Source organism: Taudactylus pleione, unplaced genomic scaffold (genome assembly GCF_031769625.1).
Source record: "Taudactylus pleione unplaced genomic scaffold, aTauple2 ptg000278l, whole genome shotgun sequence".
Classification (NCBI taxonomy): domain Eukaryota; kingdom Metazoa; phylum Chordata; class Amphibia; order Anura; family Myobatrachidae; genus Taudactylus; species Taudactylus pleione.
Genome location: NW_028284680.1, coordinates 2,527,665 through 2,546,730, shown reverse-complemented (window position 1 = coordinate 2,546,730; position 19,066 = coordinate 2,527,665). Strand labels below are relative to the sequence as shown.

The 19,066-nt window shown below is 49.0% G+C and overlaps 1 protein-coding gene across 2 annotated transcripts in view; it reads left to right on the top strand.

Moving 5' to 3' along the window:
* LOC148513479 (ATP-dependent RNA helicase DDX25-like) overlaps window positions 1-19,066 on the top strand; it is a 116,388-nt gene that overhangs the window by 15,924 nt on the left and 81,398 nt on the right. For both annotated transcript variants that reach the window (XM_088481761.1, XM_088481762.1), the window contains one exon: window positions 5,686-5,718. In XM_088481761.1, the coding sequence (XP_088337887.1) occupies window positions 5,686-5,718 (33 nt within the window). The remainder of the gene's footprint in view (window positions 1-5,685; window positions 5,719-19,066) is intronic.

Below are 19,066 nucleotides of genomic sequence, written 5' to 3'. Positions count from 1 at the left end.
CTGTGATAGGTCCCTGAGACTGTCTCCTGTGTGTCTGCGCTTCCTGTGATAAGTCCCTGAGATTGTCTCCTGTGTGTCTGCGCTTCCTGTGATAGGTCCCTGAGACTGTCCCTTGTGTGTCTGCGCTTCCTGTGATAGGTCCCTGAGACTGTCTCCTGTGTGTCTGCGCTTCCTGTGATATGTCCCTGAGTCTGTCTCCTGTGTGTCTGCGCTTCCTGTGATATGTCCCTGAGATTGTGTCTTGTGTGTCTGCGCTTCCTGTGATATGTCCCTGAGATTGTCTCCTGTGTGTCTGCGCTTCCTGTGATAGGTCCCTGAGACTGTCCCTTGTGTGTCTGCGCTTCCTGTGATATGTCCCTGAGTCTGTCTCCTGTGTGTCTGCGCTTCCTGTGATATGTCCCGGAGATTGTCTCTTGTGTGTCTGCACTTCCTGTGATATGTCCCTGAGATTGTCTCTTGTGTGTCTGCACTTCCTGTGATATGTCCCTGAGACTGTCTCCTGTGTGTCTGCACTTCCTGTGATAGGTCCCTGAGACTGTCTCCTGTGTGTCTGCACTTCCTGTGATATGTCCCTGAGACTGTCTCTTGTGTGTCTGCGCTTCCTGTGATATGTCCCTGAGATTGTCTCTTGTGTGTCTGCACGTCTGGGGAAAAAAGTTTTTTTCATGATTTCCTGAATATTGTAGGAAGACGGAAGCAAATACTATTGCTGGTTATTCAACATAGATATGTTGTCACTGTGATAAATGCATCAAAGGATGAAAGTAAATTACCAGTTCCTGTGGGATGTGAGTTATAATTACATTTGGGATAGATGGTCTGATTGGTTTACAAGACCAATGGTGGGAGGATGTCACCATTCTGTATTATGTTTTCAGACATCTTCATATATCCTTTGTGGATAAGAATTGCTGTAAGATCTTTTGTATGCTGAAATTTCCCTTCAACTGGAAGGACAAGTCTTTTTAAGACTTTGAGCAATAAACACATTTGCCTTTACTTCCACTGCATCTGTACCCTGCCACCAACAGAATTGCGCCAAACGCTTTTCCATTCTCCCACTGTTCTGGGTTGAGTCAAGCGTCTCCTAAGCTCAAGCCCTCTGCCCGCTAACGTGCAGAGCCTGGTCTATTGCAAGGGATCAGGAGGAATCAGCCACACCATTCGGGGAGTGAGGCCGCAGTTAGTCGATGCATACGCAGCAGTAAGCGGTTCCAAACGCCGATGGAAGGAGTTAAGTGGTGGCAACATCGTTACGCCCCAGGCGCAGTGGGCGGAGTCAGTGACAAGCGGTCACTGACGGTAAGCGGGAATCCCTGATAGCCCTAGTTCCAGTGGGTGATCGAAACCCCAATCTGTGATCGGGAGTCAGCAAGAGGCCATCCGGTCACAGGCACCATACACGACGATAAACCAAACAATAACAATGTAAAAAAATAAAAATAACTTAAACCACACCCACATCCCACCCTGCATACCCTATACAACCTAAGGTATACCTGAATCCCAAAAAGTAGTAAGGAAAAACTAATCTAAACTACATCAAACAGGAGGAAAAACAAAACAAAAAAATTGAACTTGCTGCAAACCACCGCACCACCTAAAAACAGCAACAATAACAGAAAACAGATAAAAACTATCACAAAAGGGGCAAAGAAATGAAGCTATTACTAGCAAGGCCCTCCAAACTTTTGCCCTAACGGAGCGGCAACCCCATACGGTAAAATAGCATTCAATCTCCCACCAAATTACTCTCCCATCAGCAATAATAACAAAGCAGAATAAATGCACCCAAATAAGGAATGTCATACAATTAAAACATATAAATAAAAGAGAAAAAAAAATATGGGAGGAGAGAAAAAACAAACAGAAAAACGGGGAGAAAACAACAAGAGACTCACAAATCTTCTAAACCAGAACCAGGAGAAATCAAATAAGTCCAGCATAGGATATCAGCGGTGAGGCTGCAGACGTCCACTCAGCCAGGCCTCAGCTTTGCCAGGAGTATTAAAGAAATAAGTAGTGCCATCAGCTACCACACGGAGACGTGACGGGAAAAGCATGGAAAACTGCAACTGCTGATCATGTAGCTTGCGTTAAACTGGATGAAATTGAGAACGGCTCTTTTGCACATCTACAGCAAAGTCTGGATAGACCAACACAGAATGGTTGTCCAACTTGAGGGGGCCATGGAGGTGGCCCAGTCGCAGGACAGCATCACGATCCCTGTAGTGAAGCATACGAGCAATAAATATCCTAGGTGGAGCACCAGGAGGAGGGGGCCTAAAAGGCATTCAATGGGCTCTTTCCATGGATAATTGGGGAGTAAAGGTATCCCTGCCAAAAAGCTTTACCAGCCATTTCTCCAGGAATACCTCATGAGTGGATCCCTCAGCCAGTTCCGGAAGGCCAACAAAGCGTAGATTATTCCTGCGATGGTGACCCTCCAGGTCTGAGAGCTTAGAGTGACAAGTGGCCACCTCGGCCTAGAGGGCTGTGAACCGCCCAGGTAAGGGTGCCGTAAGATCCTCAACAGCAGAAAGGCGATGTTAAGCCTCATCCACTCGCTCCCTTTTATTTTTTTGAAGATCATGGAGGATTAAGGAAATGTCAACCTGAACTTCGACAATTTTAGCCGTAACATTCTCTTCTCCGATCCTTCAATAGCTTGAAGGAGAGTTGGGGGTCACTGACTGGATCGGATGCGGAAGCAGAGGGAGGAGGTGACGGATGAACGGGGGGGGGGATCAGTTGGTGGAGACGGAGGAGAAGTACGTGCAGAACGATCCAATTTCGAGGCAGCCGCAGAGGCATGGCCCGACTTTCCCATAATACAAAGTGGAAACGCTGCGGTTCTTAAAAATGGAGTAATAGCACAATTAAAGTAAGGTCACGTAGAAGTATAAAATTGCAAAGAGTATAATGGCAGCAGGTTAGGCTGGGCAGGTGTTGAGACTGGAACATCTCAGGACAGACCATATAGAAGGACTGCAAATCCCAGCCAGCATCCACTAATAAATAGCCGCAGGAATTGAGGAATACACACTCAAATAGGGCAGTCACCAGCACTTGAGAAGCATATTTGAGAAAAGGTGGACTTCTTATAGGGAGAAACACCCCAAACACCAAGCAGGCATTCAGCCTGCAGCATGCAGAGAAGAAGTACAAAATGGCCGCCGTCAGTGTGTGGAGTGAAAGGCCGTACACTGCTCAGTAGGCAGAAAATAGAGGCCAGCAGCCGACTCACCGGGGGAGAGGAGCGCAGGACACCACAGCCGGAGAGCTCAATAGGGGGGGCAGAGCACTTCACCACCGCCGCTGAGCTGGGACACCAGAGGCCGCAGCTGGCCCATGTGGAAGCAGGGGAGTAGCGCTTATGAGGCACATGCAGCCCGAAAACCGCAGCAGACCTCCCGGTTTGGGTACCAGTGACAGCAGGGGAATTCTCCAGAGCCTCAGGTAAGTATGGAGCCTGGGGTGCCGCACTTTCAGGATTTATAGCAGGAGGCAGGGACGGTCCTACTCCATGCTGCACCAAACCACGCCCCAAAATATAAACCCGTTAGTGATCAAATTTTATAATACACAAATAGTGAGGGGAGGAGATCTCTCTCTCTCCAATAGACAGGCGTAGCATACCAGAGAATAGAGACTACAAGGGAGAACATGGAAAGGGAAAAAAACAGATGAGACCAGTGGGGTTGGACCTCGGATTGGAGAATAAGGAAACAAAAAAAAAAGAAAAAATTGAATATAATTGGCTGTTACAAAGCAAATGGAGGGGAGACATTTAGGAAGGCTAACCACCAATGGGAGTGCTTTGCCTTTGTTACTAATTTTTTTTTTTCCAAATAGCTTTATTTTACCTGGCTCTTGTAAAATGTGATCGCCAGGACTAAAATTTTAGTCGCCACGTCAACCTGGTGCCCGGGATTTATCGAGCCCTGATATAGCATGTATGTTATATAATGCTCACATTACTTCCTCTATATTCTGCCAGAATACATGGGATTCTAGGAAGTGTGACTTTATGGTAACTTATAATGGTATTGTACCTTCTCATGCATTTATGTGCACATACTAGAAGTATTAACTTGTGAGATCTTTAATTTTAGTTGTAGAGCAATTACAGCAGGAGAATACTAAGTATTAGTGATAATAACTATACATGGCGATGAGCAGATACTGTGCATGACCTGAATGATAAAAAATATTTTTGTGTAGCCGAATGGCGCTGGATATTCAAATATGAGAATGTAGAACAAATAGTATGGTACTTAGTCCTTATTGCAGATGGAGAATCCTGACGTATGTCCCCTCATATGCAGAGTTCTTGAAATCTCCGAATATTGTTCGTTTAGTACATGAAAAATAATAAATACAGAAAAAAACGTCTAAAGGGCTGGTGGATTTTCTTTACTGTGTCTATTTATAATAGTAGACTTCTATTTGTTGGTCGGGTGTAGTGGGAGCGTACCCTGACTCACGTTCAAGTAAATAAATGTAATCCCAAAAAGGTTTCTTTATCCCTTCTGTTTTTTAAGTGATTTTCTGTATGTATGCCACTTTCACAAAGAGGGGGTTGGGTCATGCGTACCCTACTCACGTGGTAAGTATCTTGTGTTCTACCTATAAAGGTTTCTTTAGGTTTACAACAGGATTCTCTTGTAGTATATCTCCATACAGTGGATCCTCAAAAGAAAGAGGAATGGTGCCATATATAGTACAATGTCTTTAATAATAAAATGACAAAGCACAAAACATAAAATCCAAAAAAACAAAGAAAAGATATTGACCTGTAAATTTAGCAGATATTGCCAGGTCTCCCGTTTATAATCCTTATACCTTGAAAAAGACCTGCAGTGACAGGTTGAAATGCGTTGGTTATAAGGAACTTGCTGGACAACTAAACGGGAGACCTGGCAATATCTGCTAAATTTACAGGTCCATATCTTTTCTTTGTTTTTTTGGATTTTATGTTTTGTGCTTTGTCATTTTATTATTAAAGACATTGTACTATATATGGCACCATTCCTCTTTCTTTTGAGGATCCACTGTATGGAGATATACTACAAGAGAATCCTGTTGTAAACCTAAAGAAATCTTTATAGGTAGAACACAAGATACTTACCACGTGAGTAGGGTACGCATGACCCAACCCCCTCTTTGTGAAAGTGGCATACATACAGAAAATCACTTAAAAAACAGAAGGGATAAAGAAACCTTTTTGGGATTACATTTATTTACTTGAACGTGAGTCAGGGTACGCTCCCACTACACCCGACCAACAAATAGAATTCTACTATTATAAATAGACACCGTAAAGAAAATCCACCAGCCCTTTCGACGTTTTTTTCTGTATTTATTCTTTTTCATGTACTAAACGAACAATATTGGGAGATTTCAAGAACTCTGCATATGAGGGGACATACGTCAGGATTCTCCATCTGCAATAAGGACTAAGTACCATACTATTTGTTCTACATTCTCATATTTGAATATCCAGCGCCATTCGGCTACACAAAAATATTTTTTATCATTCTGTTCATATTTGGGATTTTGTGAGTTTCCCTCTTTTTGTGTTAGGCAGCAGGTGTTGCGCACCACACCCTATAGTCGCCCTTCTTGATATTACTGTGCATGACCTGTCCACATTGATAACACGCAATTTGTTTCTCTGCTTAGGGGGTTTCTATGACAAAGACGAGGACACATTTGGTAAGTTTTCTGTACTCTTGTTTTATTTATTGACCTTTTCAGTGTAAGTGACTAATTTTTCCTATTTCTACTTCAGGGTCCATAGGGGGTCCACAGGGTTGACCTTGGGGTATAGGTTGGGAACCAAATCCGGGCACCACGCAGTTAAAGCTTTTAGCTCCCAGGATGCACTTGGGTCCACTCTCCCTATAACCCCGCCCCCCAGCCAGAGGCACCTCAGTTTAAGTTGGTGCCCGGCCGGAGTTGGGTCACCGTTACTGCAGGGGGGCTGCTTAGCAGCCTCTAAGCTTAAAAGAGTTTTGTTTTATTATTTTTTACTACTCTTCAGAGCGGCAGCATCAGACTGTCCAATGGACGTCTGAGCTGCCGCTCCTACACCCCGCCGGCGCTGCGACGCCAGTACAGATCTGGGGATCGCAGCGGGACCCCAGAGTCTGTACTAGCCGGGCTCTGGAGGAATCCCTGGGCTGCTGCCGGATCGACGGGGACAGGTAAGTCGCGTGGTCACCGCTTGCGGTGATCCACGTGTGAATATGCAGCCTTATGCCTCCGGTCTCTGGGGACAGACCGGAGGCGGCGGGCTCCCCCTCCATGGAGGCATACCCCGCGTGTCCACAGCCCACCAGGGATTATAGCGGCAGCGGGAGCCGGCATCCCGGGGGGTTAATTGCTAGCCAGGGGAGGAAGCCTTCCCTGTCTAGCGGCTCCTCCCCTCAGCTCAGCGCGCCTTTCAATACTACAGTCTGGCGTCGCTGAGCTGCTTCCTCCGCGGGCCACGCTTCTTCTGAGGTCTCCAGTGGCCATTTTCTCTCTGTGGTGCTGCAGAACTCTTAGGATGTCAGTGAGCCCAGTCCCCCTGCGTACCTGGCCATTTTGGGTGAGTGTACACAGCGCTATAGCCTTCCCAGACACTGAATCTGGGCAGTTGAATGTAGCGACATTGTGCAGTATATTATATGTCATGCTTATGTATGTATATATATTTTTCTGCATTGTATGTGACTTATGCTAGTGCTGACTGTCTGCTTTTTCTCTCACCTGTCAGTGTATATCTATCCCTTTTCTTTATCTGCCCTAATACAGGTGTACCTGGGGTGGTTCTGAGACCTCACATATATATATTTGTTAATATCTGTGAGGTTTGTCACATACTGTTGCGTGCTGCACGTTGCCATATTTTAGATGGAACTGTGAGTTGCATACGCTGATAATGGGTCCCTGCAGCTAATCTTAGCGTCAGTCAGGACCGGTATGGCGCTGCTTAATATTTCCGTCAAGATAGTCAGATATATCTGACCAGGAGATTGCACACGATACTGCACCCATTATTGCTATCCTGCAAGTCATAGCCTGCAGGAATTAGTGCGGAGGATTTTAACTCAGAAAGGTTTATGTATGCGGCACCATCTGGTGCCGGGCCCCTTGCACGACCCCCTTAAAGGGCGTTGTTTCTCAGGATCCTCTCCTTTGAGGATCGCCGGGCGGGCCCCATTGTCGTCACTCGCTTGGAGTTACTTCACCATACTGCCCTTTTGAACTCGGGGTATCTCGCAATTTCTTGCAATTTACCCCTGTGCAACAGACTGTCGCTCCCCGCCGGGGTTTTTCACAGTACATGAATTACCTCCGATACCACATCGGTCTGTCATTCCCCTTGCAGGGATTACCACAACGGCCACCCTGGTGGATGTCGTTTTATACGAAATACTAATTGGCGTGATATACGCCCTGTGGTTACTGACCAGTGGCTCTGCCGTGAACTGGATGGTATATTCGGCTCTTTCCCTCTCACAGGGGGGGGAGCCGATCTCAAGTATTATTATCCCTGCTTTGGGGCTGGTAGCCAGGCTCATTCTGGATATAGAGAATGTCGATCCTGCACCAGTATCATACATCTCCCGTTTTCTGCCCAGCGGGTGGATCTCATAACGGGAGTCTGGCTGTCCCCAGATACGAGGAGTCACAAAGGCCTCCTGTTTCCCATTCCCTGAGGGTCCTCACAAGTAATGGAAATCCCCTTCTGGGATGGATTTGTATGTTAATCATCGGGTTACAGGCATTAATACGCCTCCCATCCCGGCCTGGACGAATTTTACGGATCCGTAGGTGGTAACTTTGCCTGAAATCAATGTACTCGTTTTCAGGGCCTGTTGCCCGTCCTACCATGGCCATCGCATGGTGATGCTTTTGTGACGTTTTTCCCCTCCAACACGTCTGAGGTTCAAATATCTTTTTGCCGCTCACAAAATATGCAGTGGTCATATGTGGGATTACCTCATGGGATGCCGGTCTTCTAACTTTCAGGGTTTCGGCGGCGTCTGTATCCGCCGCAGTACCCTATGGCTGCGTTATGGGAAAGCAGAGGTGCACACTCCTTCCATGGGGAAGTTCTTGTTTGGTCCTGACCTTGACAAGATCGTTGCATCATTGGCAGTATCACTAATGGGGAGATACCGTCTTTAGCTACTCCCACTACATTCGGACTAACTCTGTTAAGTCTTTTTGTCCTCAGGGTCAGCCTAAAGGCCTGTTTTTTCCTAGGCTGTCGGCCTCCATGGGGGCCACCATATCCAGTACCGAGCAGTCCTGGACTTCCGGACGACCCTGTTTCTACACCTGAGGATATACCCTCAGCCTGACGGGACAGGTCTACATCTGGGGAATTTCCAGAGTGAGGTACTGATTCTCAACGGCCTCTCATTGCTCATGCAGCCTCCTCACAGGCATTGTTACACGGGCCCTTCTTCAGAACTGATCAGGGCCTTACAATCCCAGAAAGCTATACAGTCTTTGTGGTAAGCAGAGCTATTTCGGCCAACCTCACTATCTCAGTGAGGGACTGGTTGTTCTACTTTCTTTTTGGGGCGGTGACCGACTGGTCCTCCTTTGCCTATACTCTGTCTCAAATCCCTGAATCAGATTCCAACGGTGCCTTGACTCAGGTGGAATCGTCCATGCTCCATCATCCGATGTTTGGAACCTGGGGATTTTATGGTATATCCGAGTATTCAGGATACGTACCTACGGGTACATACAGAGCCCTCTCATCAGCATGGGTTCAGGTTTGCTGTGCCACAGCAACACTTGTAAGTTTCGGGCTCTGCCTTTTGGGGCTGTCCTCAACTCCACCGGGGTTTACCAGCTTTATGGATTTTCTGACAGTTCACCTGTTCAGTGTATCCGAATGCTCCTTTCTCTAGACGGTCTCCTGCTTTTAGCAGGATCACCAAGGTACTTTACCGCCAGGTCAGGATAACCGGGGCTTCTTCTCGGCACAGATAATTAGTCAACGGAGAAAAAGTCCTCCCTGCATCCCTCACAGGGTTTTCTTCATCTGGGAGCACTGCTGGATTCTCAGAATCTGAGAATTTTTCTGGCGTAAGACAAGATCTCCACTCTTCAACTTCGAGTGTGCGGATATCTACGCAGTCGACATATGTCATTACTCTTTGTGATGCGCGGTCTACCAGAGTGTCTACCTTTTGGTAGGGTGGAATGTGCTCAGTTCCATTCCAGGCCTTGCCATAATTGACTCCCCTCCAGATGGATCGAGTTTTTTCCATCGGATCGCTGTTCGAACGATGATACTTTCTCCGGAGGCGAGTTGGTCTCTGTCCGGGTGGCTATGGCCATCTCGTCCAGGGTGTTCTTTGCTAAAGACAGTGTCTGGTCCGCATTCGTTTCGGGGCAGTTGGACGTCTGTCGCTTCTGCCCTGCCACTTAACTTGTTGATACTTTAAGCTGTCTTGGACTTTCACTCTGGCCTAACCCATTTGTCACGGTAAACCTGAATAGGTTCAGTCCGACAGTGTCACAACAGTGGCTTCCATCTAGGCAACACTGGTAGTTGGGTGGCAATGTTAGGAATGTCACCCATTCTGACATAGTCCAAGGGTCTTCTCCTGGCCAACTCTGCGGTGTTTATTCCCGGAGCTCTCCATTGGGAAGCGGGCTTCCTCAGCCGTCACGGCGTGCATCCCGGGGACTAGTCTCTTCTCCAAGAGAGGTTTCAACTCCTGGTGAGCAGAGGGGGCCTCACTGAGGGGATTGATCCCCATGGCCTTCTGACTCGATCACACATTACCGGTGTTACAGTCCAGCTCTAGGAGTACTGAAGCTACCTTCAGTGACTCTTTGTCAGTGAAGTGGTCCTTCCACTTTGTGTACCTGTGTCCTCCGGTCTCCCTTCTTCCTCGAGGTCTTCGGAAGTTTAATTCGAGACGGAGGGGCTTTCCTTCTGGGGGCTCCAGGTCGTCCCAGACATCACTGGTACTAAGATTTTCGGAGTCTCCTCATCGATGCTCCGTTCCTACTGCTTCACTATCTGGACCTGTTGTCTCAGGGTCCTTGTTTTTCCCTGGATCTGGATCGCTTGTCTTTAACTGCGCCCCTACTGTGGTCCTCGGGCTTCCCTGGCTCTGTCTTCATTGAGATGTTTAGAGCAGATAGGCCAGACTTTGCTGGGATCTGCCACAGACTGTGGCATACATAATTCTTATGGTATCGTACCTGTCGATACGATCCTCCGGTGTCCAGGATTTCCAGATATTCTGGCATTCCTTCCAGCTGGCTTGGGTTTCACCCTTGGCCTGGCCTTCCTGACAGTGCGGATCTCTACACTTTCGGTATGGTTAAGATATGGAATTGCTCCGCTCTGGTATCCAGTTCATCCTTTGGAGTGTTTTCTGGATTATGTCTCCACTTGTCCTCCCTAGGGACTCCTGGGGAGTTAGTAGTGGTTCTTTGTTCCCTCCGGGGACAGTCAATGGAACCGCTGGTTGTGATAGCCATTACATGGTCTATTGTTTAAGCTCTCTCTCTCTCTCTCTCAGGGTGTTTAAATCAACCAGGAGAGTGTCTGAATTGGGAGCGTTCTCATGTGGCTCCCTCTTCTGGAGGGCATCATGTCAGGGTGTGAGTTGCTCTCGCCCTGTGTTTCTTCTTAAAGTGGTTTTTAGGTTCCATATTATTCTGGAACTTATGGTATGGCCATTCAGTTCCCAGTCCTCTCGGCTGGTGTGGCCTCATGGACTGTGGTCCGGCCTCTTTGGCTTTATGTGATCTGTTCAAGTTCCTTATGGTAATCGGACTCCTTATTGGTGGTCTGCGGTTTCTGGTTTTAACAGGAAATGATGGCCGGCCTATAATGAAATGTTGACTGGATGGCCTCGTATGTCTTCCTCAGGGGCCTACCCATGGGTGGGCATTTCTGTCGTTGAGGCTTGTTTTTTTCTCGGGCCGTGTAACCCTCGTGGGCGGCTCGTCGTGGCGCCTCGGCTGTTTTGCCTTACTAGGTGTCCACGTGGTCTTCTGTCCATACCTTTTTAAGGTTCTAGGCATTGGTTTCCTTTGCCTCTCAGGATGCTTCCTTTTTGGCGACGGATTCTCCTCTCAGCACAGGAGCGTCCCCACCCTTGGTTGAACTGCTTTGGGACATCCCCAAGGTCAACCCTGTGGACCCCCTATGGACCCTGAAGTAGAAAACAAGAGATATGGTAAGAACTTACCTTTGTTATCTCTGTTTCTACGAAGTCCATAGGGTCCACAGGGCGCCCGCCCTGACGCACCTGGCTTCATATGGGCTGTGTTACTGGTCACCGGTTTCCCGTCTCCTTTTCTGTGAGTATGGTTCTAGAGTGTTCCAGTTTTCTCTCTCTTTTTCTCTCCTCCTCCGGCCTTTGGCTACTTACAATCTGAGGTGCCTCTGGCTGTGGGGCGGGGTTATAGGGAGAGTGGACCCAAGTGCATCCTGGGAGCTAAAAGCTTTAACTGCGTGGTGCCCGGATTTGGTTCCCAACCTATACCCCAAGGTCAACCCTGTGGACCCTATGGACTTCGTAGAAACAGAGATGATAAAGGTAAGTTCTTACCATATCTCTTGTTTTAATTCCCCTTGGTAATAATAACAGTGGGTTTGCTAACTTCTATATTAGGTAGAGACAGGTAGCAGGGAGCACGGCCCCCTGTGATAGTATATAAGGGAGCGCCTACCCTTTCCCGTCTCAGTGTCTTCTTACTTATTGCTGCAAGCAGGGAGTTAGCTTCTCTGTAGGCCTTGGGCATGCACCAACTAGATGCTTCTCATCCGTGCACGGACTGACTATTGAGGAGCTCCAGTGGCTTTTGTATGACCAGTTCCTAGTAACAAAAACACACTCTTGAAATTCCGACTTTGGAGGCTGTGCTCTGCGTGTTCGTCATTTCAATGCCGAGAACGTGCCAGCTGGAGCTTAGGGAGGAACGGAAACTGCTTACCAGCTTTGCCTCCTGTATTGGAATCTGCTGCAACTCAACAGCTGGAACCTGAGCCCAAATAGCTAAAAATGGTGAAATCCCGGGAGAACTGCAAGAGATTGAGTAATGAAAGAGAGAAGGCTGTTTCGGGATCCCATTGGGGCTAAGGCCATTTGGGCTGGGTGGCCCAGAAGCAGTCTCTCCCATGTAACACGAAAGCAACAAGTGGTTTGTGTCCCCTTCTTCCCTATAGGTTGATTCCTAGGCAAAGCTCCCTCAGGAGCTGGTAGCCTGCACCATGCTTGGTGATTCCTCAAAGCGTGAGAGCTAATCTTTTCTACTTATAAGACCTGAAGCCTTTCTCTCCTGGGGGGTCCATCAAATGACTCAATCTTCTACAGTCTGGAAGCCTCTAAAGCCACCGCTCTTCCCATTCTGAGAAAGGCCTCTCTGGATGAAACAGACTGAAATGCTGGAGAACTTTGATGTCCATGCATGTAGCCATGGGTGCCGCACTCATGCTTCAACCAGAGTCAGGGATGGTCCCAAAGGACATGCAGAAGTACTAGGTCTGACTTGGCCTAATAGGAGCACGTCATGGTAGCATCGGGCAACCTTGGAGATGCAGCCATAAATATGGCTTTGCTGCCTTGGCAGTAGTTGGCCGGCGAGTGTCTTGGCTTATGTCTTGGACATCTGGTATGGAGACTGTAAGACCTCCGGAAGCATTACCCGCTTATGTGATGTTTCTGTTTGCAGCTGAGCCTGACACAATATCTTGTGAAGCAGCTGGTTATTCTCTCAGTAAGCAGTTCCACGTCTAGGGGAGCGCTATAACCTTTGTACAGTACTATCTGTCAGATCTTTTGTGGCTCCATGAGGCCTGAAGTCAGTACTTACAGCATTAATGGGGCCACCATTGGGACCTGAAGCCCCTGTAAGATGGATGACTGAAGGTGGTAATTAGCTCTGTGAGAAGAGTTGGGAGATTACAGGCGCTGTTGTGCAGAGGACTATTTCCTCCTTCATCCTAATCTGGGGAACACTGACGCTGGGATATGAGGGAGGGGCCGAGGGGTAGGCACTAAAACAGTGCCTGAAACTCCCCCTCACTTATTTTTTTTAGTGCCTGCAGCAGAGGCATGAAGTTCTTTAACTTAGATTCTCTCTTTTTATTTCTAGCCTGTTTTTTTTCTTTTGCTTACTGTAGGTGCCTGAGCACCTTATGGGATCAGACTAGGTATAGAGCAATAACACAAAGTATCTGCGCTCACCCCTAAAGTGTTCTGGGTGATAGTCCTAATAATACGATGTTAATCTGTATGGTCAGACTGAATTCCAATTAGTAATAAATCAATTTAATATATTCATAGATTAAAAAAACATGTACATGCGAAGAGCTCACAGTTTCTCAAACTCTGTCCTCAGGACCCCCAACAGTGCATGTTTTACAGGTCTCCTCACAGAATCGAAAGTGAAATAATTAGCTCCACCTGTGGATCTTTTAAGTTTGTCAGTGAGTACAGGTTGAGTCTCCCATATCCAAAATGCTTGGGACCAGGGGTATTTTGGATAACTGAATATTCTGTATTTTGGAATATTTGCATGTCTTAATGAAATATCTTGCGAATGGGACCCCAATATACACACATAATGTATGTGTTATTTCTACTTCAGGGTCCACAGGGTGACCTTGGGGGTATAGCTGGATCCTCGGGCACCATGGAGTTAAAGCTTTCAGCTGCTCCCAGGATGCACTTGGATCCATCCTCCCCTATACCCCGCCCCCGAGCCACAGGCACCTCAGTTTAAGATGGTGCCCGGCCGGAGTCGGGTCACCCTGCGGGGGGGCTGCAGGAGCAGCCCCCTAAAGCTTTTACTTTTTATCTAAATTTATTTTCAATAAGTTTTTCCCCAGAGCGGCAGCGATGAGCTGTCTGTACAGACGCCCACGCTGCCGCTCCTTCTCCCTGCTGGCGCCGCGACGCCAGCACTGAACTGGGGATTGCGGCGGGGGAAGCCAGAGTCTGTACTAGCCAGACTCTGGTTTCCCCCGGGACAGCTGCCGGAGACGTCGGGGAGATCCATGTAAGCCGTGCACCGCTGATTAGCGGCGGTGCGCGGGTTCCTTTTAAAAATGCAGTCCCATGCCCTCGGTTCTAGGGGACAGACAGGGGGCGGTGGCGGCGGGCTCCCCCTCCAGTGGAGGCATACCCCGCCAGACCACTAGACCACCAGGGTGAATAAGGCAAGCGGGATGCCGGCAACCTTGGGGGTTAATATGCTAGCCAGGGGAGGAAGCCTTCCCTGTCTAGCGGCTCCTCCCCTCAGCTCAGCGCGCCTTTCAGCACGTAGTCTGGCGTCGCTGAGCTGCAGATACTCGGCCACTCCTCCTCTGAGGTCTCCAGCAGCCATTTTCTCCAGTGGCAGTGCAGATACTCTCAGGGAGCACGCGGACCGGTCCCCCTGTGTACCTCTCCCCCGACAAGGACAGTGTACACAGCACTATAGCCCTCCCAGACACTGAATCTGGGCAGGTTGATTGTAGTGAAAAGGTGCAGTGAGTATATCTTCCTGCATGGTATGTGACTTTTGCTAGTGCTGCCTGTCTGTGCTAATTTCTACTTACTGTCAGCTTATACCTATCCCTTTCCTTCTCCTACAAACCCTACAGGTGTGCGGGGGAAGGGTGTTTCTACTGACCTCACTTATATAGATCACGTATTTGTGAGGTCCATCACATACGGTTGTGTGCTACACAGTACCATATTGTGGGCTGTTGTCCAGCACACTGGTGAGTGCGCACGTTTTCTTCCTATGTCATAACTGTATATTTAATTATATAGTCGGTCATGTCTGAGGAGGACATTGAGCACTCCGTGGCTCCGGTATTGTTCTCCTGCAGGCGTTGTTCTGCAGGAGTGGATAGGGAGGATTTGTGTGCGGACGGTGCCAGGCGATCCCTGGTACGTCTAAACCTCCTATGTCGCAGGAGCCACCATGGGCGATGTTTTCCCTGGTGCTGGTGTCCATCGCGGACCGTCTGTCGGTCCCGACTGCCGTCCCTACTAGGGCGTTGCCCCTGCCTACCATCCCCCATTCCCCGGGTGTCCCACAATTATTGCAGACTCCACCGGGGTCTCAGCCTGTTGGTCCCTATGCGGGGTTGCCAATGTATATACAGTCCACCCCCGTGGCGCAGCAGGCTGTGGTGCCGTTTCAGGCTCCTGTGGCAGCTCCTCCACCCTGGGTGGATGCGCTTTCCCACACTGTCCAAGATTTGGCGGCAGCTTTTCAGTTGATGTTGCGCAGTAACGTGCCAGTTATGGCGCAGGCTGCGCATTTTTCGGATTCTGAGGGGTCCTCGGATGATGGCGAGGTGCAGGATGACTCAGCCTCAGATGCCTCAGTCCAGGAGGTAGACACTAAGTCTTCCATCAATGTGTGGGCTCTGGTTAGGGCGGTGCGGACCATTCTTCTGATTGAGGATGAGGCTCCCGCTCCCAAGTCGAGGTATCCTAGTTTTAAAAAAGCTAAGGTTACTTCTGCAGCGTTCCCTTTGTCTGATCAGTTGACGGCTCACATGGCGGTGGCCTGGCAGACGCCTAGTAAGCGATTCCTGCCACAGAAGCGGTTGGCGTCGAATTATCCGTTTCCAGAGGTGCATTGTAAGAAATGGGAAACTATGCCTGCGGTTGATTCCCATGTAACACGCCTCATCAGGAGTGCTACTTTGCCATTGCCGTCTATATCCTCGCTGAAGGATCCTACGGACAGGAAGGTGGAGACTTGTCTAAAGTCTATTTATTCTCTCTCAGGGGCTGTAGCCCGGCCGTCCATGGCCATCTCCTGGGTGGCCAAGGCCATTGAGGGTTGGGCCAACGCCTTGGAGGATACGTTTACGGATGAAGCTCCGGATGTCCAGAGGGCGTTGTTAGGACAGATGAGAGATGCCGCTTCCTACATTGGAGAAGCATCTTTGGATGCTAGCTTGCTGACCTCTAGGGTTTCGGCGGCAGCAGTGTCTGCTCGCAGATCCTTGTGGTTGAGGTCTTTGAGAGCAGACGCTGATTCAAAGAAAGGCTTGGAGGCCTTACCTTTTAATGGAGAGTTACTATTTGGTCCGGACCTGGACAAAATAGTAGATACCCTGGCAAAGTCCAAGTCAGCCTTCCTCCCTTCAGGCCGCCTCGCCATTTTTTTTGCACGTGTCCTTCTCAGGACAAAACCAAGGCCTTGCAGGTTCAGGAAGCCATACAGGCCTTGCTGACGGCGGGGGTCATTATACCCGTGCCACAATCTCAACGTGGGATGAGGTATTACTCTACGCTGTTTCTTGTGCAGAAACCCAATGGCTCTCATCGCCCCATCCTCAATTTGAAGTCCCTGAACAAATTTCTCAGGGTTCCCAAATTCAGGATGGAAACTTTGCGTTCCATCATTCTGGCGATGGAACCGGGGGATTATATGGTCTCCCTGGATATCTAGGACGCCTACCTCCATGTGCCTATAGCAACATCGCACCAACGGTTTTTGTGGTTTGCTATTCTCCACAACCACTACCAATTCAGGGCTCTACCCTTTGGCCTCTCCACGGCACCAAGGGTATTTACCAAGGTGATGGCGGTCATGGCGGCTCACCTTCGGAGCCAGGGGATACGGTTGCTACCGTATCTAGACGACCTCCTCTTGCTGGCAAGCTCCCCGGAGGTACTGATCCAGCATCTCCACCTGACGGTCGCTTGTCTACAGGCGCACGGGTGGTTGATCAACTGGAAGTAGTCCTCCCTCATCCCATCACAGCGGATGGTTCATTTGGGGGCCTTCTGGACTCTCGTCAACAACGGATTTTTCTGACTCCAGAGAAGGTCTCCTCCTTACAGCTGCGGATTCACAGTTGTCTGAGCAGGGGCAGAGTGTCGGTGCACTCAGGATCCGCTCTCAGATGCTGGTGTTGTCCTCGGAGGTGCGTCTGTCCCTGGCCTGGTGGCTACAGACGGCTCATCTCCTCGAGGGGCTCCCCTTTTGGATCCTGGATCGGGTCCTGCGCAAGTTCAAGCAGGACGGAGGCACACTGATCCTGGTGGCCCAGAAGGCCGTGGTACTCCGATTTGCGGAGCCTGTCCATCGACGCTCCGTACCTCCTATTTCAACGACGGGACCTGTTGTCTCAGGGGCCCTGTCTTCACCCGGATCTGGGTCGACTATCTTTGACGGCGTAGCTCTTGAGACAGCCGTCCTGAGGTCTCGGGGCTTTTCTAGCTCCGTTATTACCACCATGCTGAGGGCGCGCAAGCCTGCTTCCGCGAGGATCTACCACAGAGTGTGGCACACTTACTTCAAGTGGTGCGAGGCCAGAAGATATGATCCCCAGGTGTTCCGGGTTTCGCGTATTCTGGTTTTCCTTCAGTCGGGTTTGGACTTAGGATTACGTCTTTCCTTACTGAAGGTGCACGTGTCTGCTCTGTCGGTGTGGTTCCAGCGCAGGATTGCTGCTATGCCGGATGTACACACCTTTTTCCATGGTGTTTTAAGAATCCAGCCTCCCTTTGTGCCACCTGTGGCCCCGTGGGATTGGGCGGTGGTTCTTCGGGCCTTACAGGGTCCTCCTTTTGAGCCCTTGGAGTCAGTGGAGCTCAAGTGGCTAACTTTTAAGACTGTTTTCCTCTTGGCAATTGCTACTGCCAGGAGGGTTTCGGATTTGGGGCGCTTTCCTGTCGTCCCCATTTTCTGGTTTTTCATCAGGACAGAGCGGTGCTTCGCACTCGTCCTGATTTCCTGCCTAAGGTGGTTTCCAGGTTCCACATTAATCAGGAAATTGTTGTACCAGCCTTTCAGTCGCCTGATCTTTCGGCTGGGGAGGCTTCCTTAGACGTTGTCCGTGCACTCCAGGTTTATGTGGACCAGACTAGTTCTGTGAGGAAGTAGGATTCTTTGTTTATCCTCTTTGGTTTTCACAAGAGGGGTTGGCCTGCCAACAAACAGACTCTAGCCCGTTGGCTTCGTTCTGTTATTATTGAGGCTTATATGCAGGAGGGTTTACCTGTTCCAGCCTCTGTTAAGGCTCATTCCACTCGGTCTGTGGGCCCTTCTTGGGCTGCTAGCCGTGGCGCCTCTGCTGTTCAGCTGTGTAAGGCGGCCACCTGGTCTTCCATTCAGACCTTTTTGAGGTTCTATGCGTTTGACACCTTTGCCTCTCAGGATGCATCCTTTGGGCGCCGTGTTCTCCTATCAGGACAGAAGCGTCCCCGCCCTTAGTTGGACTGCTTTGGGACATCCCCAAGGTCACCCTGTGGACCCCTATGGACCCTGAAGTAGAAAACAAGAGATATGGTAAGAACTTACCTTTGTTATCTCTGTTTCTACGAAGTCCATAGGGTCCACAGGGCACCCGCCCTGACGCACCTGGCTTCATATGGGCTCTGTGACTGGTCACCGGTTTTCCATCTCCCATTTCTGTGAGTATGGTTCTTGTGTGTTCCAGTCTTCCTTCTCTCTGTTTCGTCTCCTCCTCTGGCCTGGGCTGCTTACCAACTGAGGTGCCTGTGGCTCGGGGGCGGGGTATAGGGGAGGATGGACCCAAGTGCATCCTGGGAGCAGCTGAAAGCTTTAACTCTGTGGTGCCCGAGGATCCAGGATCCAGCTATACCCCCAAGGTCACCCTGTGGACCCTATGGACTTCGTAGAAACAGAGATAATAAAGGTAAGTTCTTACCATATCTCTTGTTATACACCTTATACTCACAGCCTGCAGGTAATTTTATACAATATTTTCAATAATTTTGTGGCTCAAGCCAAGTTTTGTGTACTGAAATGAAATTCATTTATGTTTCATATACACCTTATACACACAGCCTGAAGGTAATTTTATATAATTGTTTTGATAATTTGTGCTAAGTTTGTGTACATTGAACCATCAAAAATCAAAGGTTTCATTATCTCAGTCATGCCAAAATTATTCCGTATTTCGGAATATTTGAATATGGGATACTCAACCTGTAATGAGTACACCTGTGCACCTGCTAAGAGACATGGAAAATGTGAGCTGTGTGGAGTCCTGAGGACCGAGAGACATGGAAAATGTTAGCTGTGTGGAGTCCTGAGGACCGAGAGA